The sequence below is a fragment of the Asparagus officinalis genome, chromosome 10, assembly GCF_001876935.1.
Source record: "Asparagus officinalis chromosome 10, Aspof.V1, whole genome shotgun sequence".
In the NCBI taxonomy this organism is placed as follows: domain Eukaryota; kingdom Viridiplantae; phylum Streptophyta; class Magnoliopsida; order Asparagales; family Asparagaceae; genus Asparagus; species Asparagus officinalis.
This window is the reverse complement of record NC_033803.1, coordinates 20,727,363-20,734,812: the sequence shown is the minus strand read 5'-3', so window position 1 is coordinate 20,734,812 and position 7,450 is coordinate 20,727,363. Positions and strand designations below refer to the sequence as shown.

The following is a 7,450-nucleotide window of genomic DNA, read 5'->3' as shown; positions in this document are numbered from 1 at the left end:
TTATTTTTCGGGCCGCGACGAACACTCAACGACCGTATCGTGACGTGTTTATTGACGCAATCAGTCGACCGCGGACGGGGGGTCCTCGCGTAATTTTGAAGCTTCTGGGCAAAGTATAGCACCTTATGGGAAAGTATAGCACCTTTTGGCCAAAGTATAGCACTATATGGCAAAGTATAGCACTTTATTGGCAAAGTATAGCACCTTATTGGCAAAGTATAGCACCTTATGCTTTCTGGAAATTCTGCACCTTAAGTGTCTAAAATCAAATCAGTTTTTTTTACCGCGACGAAACCACCCGACGACCTACATGACATGTTTATTGACCAATCATCCACCGTGACGGGGGGTCCTCGCGCAATTTTGAAGCTTCTGGGCAAAGTATAGCACCTTATGGGAAAGTATAGCACCTTTTGGCCAAAGTATAGCACTATATTATAAATTATAGCACTTTATTGGTAAAGTATAGCACCTTATTGGAAAAGTATAGCACATTATGTTGGATTTGTAATAGGATCGGCCTGAATCAAATCTGAAACTGAGTTGGAAAAACTGTAAACACTGTAGCAACCGAACTGCAGGAAATACAAAAAAACAGAAACTGGTGTTGCTGCAGGAAATAGAACAGAACCGAAAAAAAAACAGAGAGAGAGGAATTTTCGGTGGAGGAGTTTTCACTTTTTTCTTATTTTCGTTCTGCTACTTACAAAGATTGTTTACATATATATAGGAATAAGATTACAACTCTAATCTTATCCAATAACTAGAAAAACTATCCTAACTAGTATTCTATTCTAACTAGAACTCTATTCTAACTAGGACTGATTAACAACTCACATTCTCCCCCTTAATCTGGACTAGACTCTAAGTCCCTTACTCCTAGAAGCTCCCGCATCTCGATGAACTTCACCCTCGCTAGTGCCTTCGTAAGAATATCCGCTCGCTGCTCGCTCGTGCTCACGAACTCCACTTTAATCTGTCCTCGCTCAACACACTCACGAATGAAGTGAAACCGTGTGTCGATATGCTTGCTTCTTCCATGGAAAACTGGATTTTTCATCAAGGCAATCGCGGACTTGTTGTCGACAAAGAGTGTGACCGGCTTGGGCTCACTCCCAATCACCTCGCTGATTAAACTCCTCAACCACAAGCCTTGGCATGCTGCTGCAGTTGCATCCTAGTTACAATATAGTGCTATACTTTTCCAATAAGGTGCTATACTTTTCTAATAAGGTGCTATACTTTGCCCATAAAGTGCTATACTTTGCAATATAGTGCTATACTTTGACCAAAAGGTGCTATACTTTCCCATAAGGTGCTATACTTTGCCCAGAAGCTTCAAAATTGCGCGAGGACCCTCCGTCGCGGTGGATGATTGGTCAATAACACTATACTTTGCCCAGAAGCTTCAAAATTGCGCGAGGACCCTCCGTCGCGGTGGATGATTGGTCAATAACATGTGACGTAGGTCGTCGAGGGGTTTCGTCGCGGCGAAAAAAACTGATTTGATTTTAGGCACTTGAGCTTCAGAATTCCAGAAAGTATAAGGTGCTATACTTTGCTAATAAGGTGCTATACTTTGTTAATAAAGTGCTATACTTTGCAATATAGTGCTATACTTTGGCCAAAAGGTGCTATACTTTCCCATAAGGTGCTATACTTTGCCCAGAAGCTTCAAAATTGCGCGAGGACCCCCCGTCGCGGTGGATGATTGGTCAATAACACGTGACGTAGGTCGTCAAGTGGTTTCGTCGCGGCGAAAAAAACTGATTTGATTTTAGACACTTAAGGTGCAGAATTTCCAGAAAGCATAAGGTGCTATACTTTGCCAATAAGGTGCGATACTTTTCCAATAAAGTGCTATACTTTGCAATATAGTGCTATACTTTGGCCAAAAGGTGCTATACTTTCCCATAAGGTGCTATACTTTGCCCAGAAGCTTCAAAATTGCGCGAGGACCCCCCGTCGCGGTGGATGATTGGTCAATAAACACGTCACGTAGGTCATCGAGAGGTTTCGTCGCGGCGAAAAAAACTGATTTGATTTTAGACACTTAAGGTGCAGAATTTCCAGAAAGCATAAGGTGCTATACTTTGCCAATAAGATGCTATACTTTAAAGCATAAGGTGCTATACTTTGCCAATAAGGTGCTATACTTTTCCAATAAAGTGCTATACTTTGCAATATAGTGCTATACTTTGGCCAAAAGGTGCTATACTTTCCCATAAGGTGCTATACTTTGCCCAGAAGCTTCAAAATTGCGCGAGGACCCCCCGTCGCGGTGGATGTAGGTCAATAAACACGTGACGTAGGTCGTCGAGTGGTTTCGTCGCGGTAAAAAAAACTGATGTGATTTTAGGCACTTGAGCTTCAGAATTCCAGAAAGTATAAGGTGCTATACTTTGCTAATAAGGTGCTATACTTTGTTAATAAAGTGCTATACTTTTCAATATAGTGATATACTTTGGCCAAAATGTGCTATAATTTCTCAAAATGTGCTATACTTTGCCCAGAAACTTCAAAATTGTGCGAGGACCCACCGTCGCGGTGGATGATTGGTCAATAACACGTGACGTATGTCGTCGAGTGGTTTCGTCGCGGCGAAAAAAACTGATTTGATTTTAGGCTTTTAAGCTGCAGAATTTCCAGAAAGCATAAAGTGTTATACTTTTCCAATAAAAGGTGCTATACTTTCCCATAAGGTGCTATACTTTGCCCAGAAGCTTCAAAATTGCGCGAGGACCCCCCGTCGCGGTGGATGATTGGTCAATAACACGTGACGTATGTCGTAGAGTGGTTTCGTCGCGGCAAAAAAAACTGATTTGATTTGAGGCACTTAAGGTTCAGAATTCCAGAAAGTATAAGGTGCTATACTTTGCTAATAAGGTGCTATACTTTGGTAATAAAGTGTTATACTTTGCAATATAGTGTTATATTTTGGCCAAAATGTGCTATACTTTACCATAAGGTGCAATACTTTGCCCAGAAGCTTCAAAATTGCGCGAGGATCCCCGTCGCGGTGGATGATAGGTCAATAAACACGTGACGTAGGTCGTCGAGTGGTTTCGTCGCGGTAAAAAAAACTGATGTGATTTTAGGCACTTGAGCTTCAGAATTCCAGAAAGTATAAGGTGCTATACTTTGCTAATAAGATGCTATACTTTGTTAATAAAGTGCTATACTTTTCAATATAGTGCTATACTTTGGCCAAAATGTGCTATAATTTCTCAAAATGTGCTATACTTTGCCCAGAAGCTTCAAAATTGTGCGAGGACCCACCGTCGCGGTGGATGATTGGTCAATAACACGTGACGTATGTCGTCGAGTGGTTTCGTCACGGCAAAAAAAACTGATTTGATTTGAGGCACTTAAGGTTCAGAATTCCAGAAAGTATAAGGTGCTATACTTTTCCAATAAGGTGCTATACTTTGCTCATAAAGTGCTATACTTTACAATATAGTGCTATACTTTGGCCAAAAGGTGCTATACTTTCCCATAAGGTACTATACTTTGCCCACAAGCTTCAAAATTGCGCGAGGACCCCCCGTCACGGTGGATGATTGGTCAATAACACGTGACGTAGGTCATCGAGTGGTTTCGTCGCGGCGAAAAAAACTGATTTGATTTTAGGCACTTGAGCTTCAGAATTCCAGAAAGTATAAGGTGATATACTTTGCTAATAAGGTGCTATACTTTGTTAATAAAGTGCTACACTTTGCAATATAGTGCTATACTTTGGCCAAAAGGTGCTATACTTTACCATAAGGTGCTATACTTTGCCCAGAAGCTTCAAAATTGCACGAGGACCCCCCGTCACGGTGGATGATTGGTCAATAACACGTGACGTAGGTCATCGAGTGGTTTCGTCGCGGCGAAAAAAACTGATTTGATTTTAGGCACTTGAGCTTCAGAATTCCAGAAAGTATAAGGTGATATACTTTGCTAATAAGGTGCTATACTTTGTTAATAAAGTGCTACACTTTGCAATATAGTGCTATACTTTGGCCAAAAGGTGCTATACTTTACCATAAGGTGCTATACTTTGCCCAGAAGCTTCAAAATTGAGTGAGGCCCCCGTCGCGGTGGATGATAGGTCAATAAACACGTGACGTAGGTCGTCGAGTGGTTTCGTCGCGGAAAAAAAAACTGATTTGCTTTTAGACACTTAAGGTGCAGAATTTTCAGAAAGCATAAGGTGCTATACTTTTCCAATAAGGTGCTATACTTTGTCAATAAAGTGCTATACTTTATCGTATAGTGCTATACTTTGGCCATAAGGTGCTATACTTTCCCATAAAGTACTATACTTTGCCAAAAGCTTCAAAATTGCACGAGGACCCCTCGTCGAGGTGGATAATTGGTCACGCAACACATGACGTAGGCGAATATAATATATCTCTTTTTCTATGTAACAACATCAACTCTTATACATAAAACATGACCTCTGAAAAAACTGAACCTCATAAATTTAGATATCTATGTTTTCAAGCTATATTTGTAAACCACAAACATAACGCCTTCTTTAAATATGACAATTTACTTGTGCATCATGCCCCACCCACCCACCCCCACGCCAAATTTTAACCAGCCAAAGCCCTTGCAGGATATTAGCAATGCGTCACGTTTTATTGTAAAATATGTTTATCTTACAATTTCAAGGGAGAAACACACAAAAAATGGGTTTTTTAAGATAATTTACAAACTGCAAAAGCATGTAAACTTTGATTCATATTTGGGCCGCCTCCAGGGCAATAACAACATCATGTTGACCTAAAATAACGTTGTCTGTGCTTAACACATTCTATCAGTAAGTTGTAATAAATGTGCTATATGTTTGAAGGTTCTTTATAGACTCAAATGTCAAAGAATGATAACCTCCAAACAAAGACAGTATAAACTTTCAGTAAGAGGCTACATAGCAAAAACCTTAAAGACGCATCTTTGGAAAAGACCATATGTACCACAATATCATAATCTATGAAAAGGAGAATATTAAATTAATACTGTAAAACATAAAAATTGTAACTCAGTTTATCAAGCCAATTACCCAAAGATTTCAATCATTTGCAGAGGAATTGCTAAGAATTAAAATCTCAGTAAAAGGGAAAAGGTGAAAAATATGTTGCACTTGTCTATAACATCTTCATGCAAGGTTTTGGTAAGAAAACACCAAATTCAAAAGTTATATTTATGGAATTATACATGTGGTAGCAATAGAGATTTAAATCGGCTTGAGGTACCTGAGTTGGATGCTGTCCTGGACCATCTCCAGCATTAATAACAGGAATAGTAGCTGTGGAGGCTGCTCTTCTTGCAGCTCCACTTTCAAAGTGCCTCATGACAATTATATCCGAGTACCCTTCGACAGTCCTTATAGTATCTGCAACCCAAAATTACCTTATCCATCAAACAAGGGAAATCATAAACTGTTATAAAGTTCAGAAGAATAATGTACCTTCAAGAGTTTCTCCTTTTGCCGCTGAAGAAAATTCTCTTGCATTCTCAGTTGTCAACACTTCTCCACCCAATCTTTTCATGGCTGACTCAAAGGACAGTCTAGTTCGAGTTGAGGGCTCATAAAATAAAGTGGCCATAAGAAAACCCCTTAAGATTTTGCTCCCAGGTGAATTCTTTTCAATCAATTCCATTTCTCTAGCCACTTTGAATATTCCATTTAAAATGTCCCTGTCAAATTGCTGAGCCTCGATAACATCGTCAAGTTCAAATTTTTTACCCAATGAGAAGGGAGATCTTTTATCAGTGTGACGGAATAGCATTTAGTTCCACTTCCCCGTGTACCGAATTCATTGTATGAGCCACTTGTAAGTGCCCGGCAGTAGACAAACGTTTATAACTGATATTTGAAAGGGTGGATGTTTTGTGCTGTCCCTCGTAATATTTGGAAAGGGAACTTCCTGATGATCTCAGGCCAACCAGATTATTGTGCATAGTACAAGCTGATAAAGTGGACATCGCAATATACAGAACTCTGCAATATAGTAAGGTTTTGACCTCCGAGAACCTTTTATGTTTTAAGAAAGTGAGATTAATGGAGCACTGCACAAGAGAGCATATCAAATTAAATAGCTACTCAGAATAACAATAGACAATTCATTAAAACAGGAGCACATTTTGAATGTTTTTCCCCCCCATTACAATAAAAGGAAATGTTCTATTCAAAACTTAAAAATGTGGTTCGACAACTAAATGTAAAATTTCAACAACAACTACAACCAAAAAAAAACCCCTTTACTTTGAATGTTTTAGAGATAATCCCCCATAGCTATTTTAATACCCCCAAACCCTCCCACTAACTTTGAGGGGTTTTGTACATAATCCTATGAACTTTTTTATTGAAGATTTTTCACTTTAAGCCTCCAAAATAAGACAGTCAAGTCTAACATGTCATGTTGCAAGCACGTGTACAGAGAAAAGGGAAAAATATTCCCTCAGCCATTAATTATTTAATGGAGATAATAAAAGGATAAAAGGATGACTTTTTTGAGGGCTGAGGGGTATTTGTGTGACTTTGCTCTCGGCGCTTTACACGTTAGAGTTGATGGTGTTATTTTGGAGTTTAAAGTGAAAAATCATCGGGGTCTAGTGGAATAAATGAAGTTCGTGTGGGTCATGTGCAAAACACCTCAAAGTTAAGGGGGTCTTGTGCAAAACTATAACGGGTTATCCCTAAAGTTGGCCAAAGTTAAGGGGTTTTTGTGGAATTAAAATAGTTGAAGGGTTTATCTCTAAAACGGCCAAATGTTCCCCTGCCCTCCCCTCCCCTCCCCTCCCCCTCAGTTTAACTCCCCAGATGCAGAGTATAAGAAAGATGAAGAACTGAAGATAAAAACAAAACAACAACACATTGAAAACGGATTTGGATCCTCTCCACTACAAAAAAGTAGTGGAGGGACCACTACTTTTAATTTTAAACGTTGATTATTTAGTAGGCGGTTATGATACAATCTAAATCTAACACTTACCATACCTCCGTGTATTGCACTCATTCCTAATTTGCAATAAAAGAAAAAATCATATCCATCAACTAGATAATCAATGGCTATGATTATGTAGTGGTCCCTCCACTATTTTTTTTGTAGTGGAGAGGATCCGAATCCATTGAAAACTGGCAGCAGATTCATCTTCCAAATTCCATGATGCAATAATCACTCCAACGAAGATAAAGAGAAAGAAAAAAAATAAAAAAAATTATACACTAAAACTTGTTTGTAACGATGATGAAAGTTGAGAAATCTAGTTTAATGCCCTAAAGATTGAGGGACCCATTCACCCCCTAAACAAACCAAGTTTCTTACGTACGACCCCAATCTCGGTGTTTCATGCCCTAGTTTGGAGAAAGAAGCGGCAAGTCATTACCTTTAATCGTCAACGGAGGGCGCACAGTCGTCGGAGACCTCTGATTTCGGCCGGCGATCAGGCTGCGATAGCG

General features: G+C 39.4%; 1 protein-coding gene across 1 annotated transcript; it reads right to left on the bottom strand.

Annotated features, from left to right (window-relative positions):
* Positions 848-7,450, bottom strand: LOC109826532 (aspartate carbamoyltransferase 2, chloroplastic-like). The gene is made up of 4 exons (XM_020393562.1): positions 7,378-7,450; positions 5,456-6,057; positions 5,241-5,380; positions 848-1,177 (listed from the first exon to the last, which is right to left on the bottom strand). Exons 2-4 carry the CDS (start codon positions 5,775-5,777, stop codon positions 848-850), a joined length of 792 nt encoding a protein of 263 aa, XP_020249151.1. The 5' UTR covers positions 5,778-6,057; positions 7,378-7,450.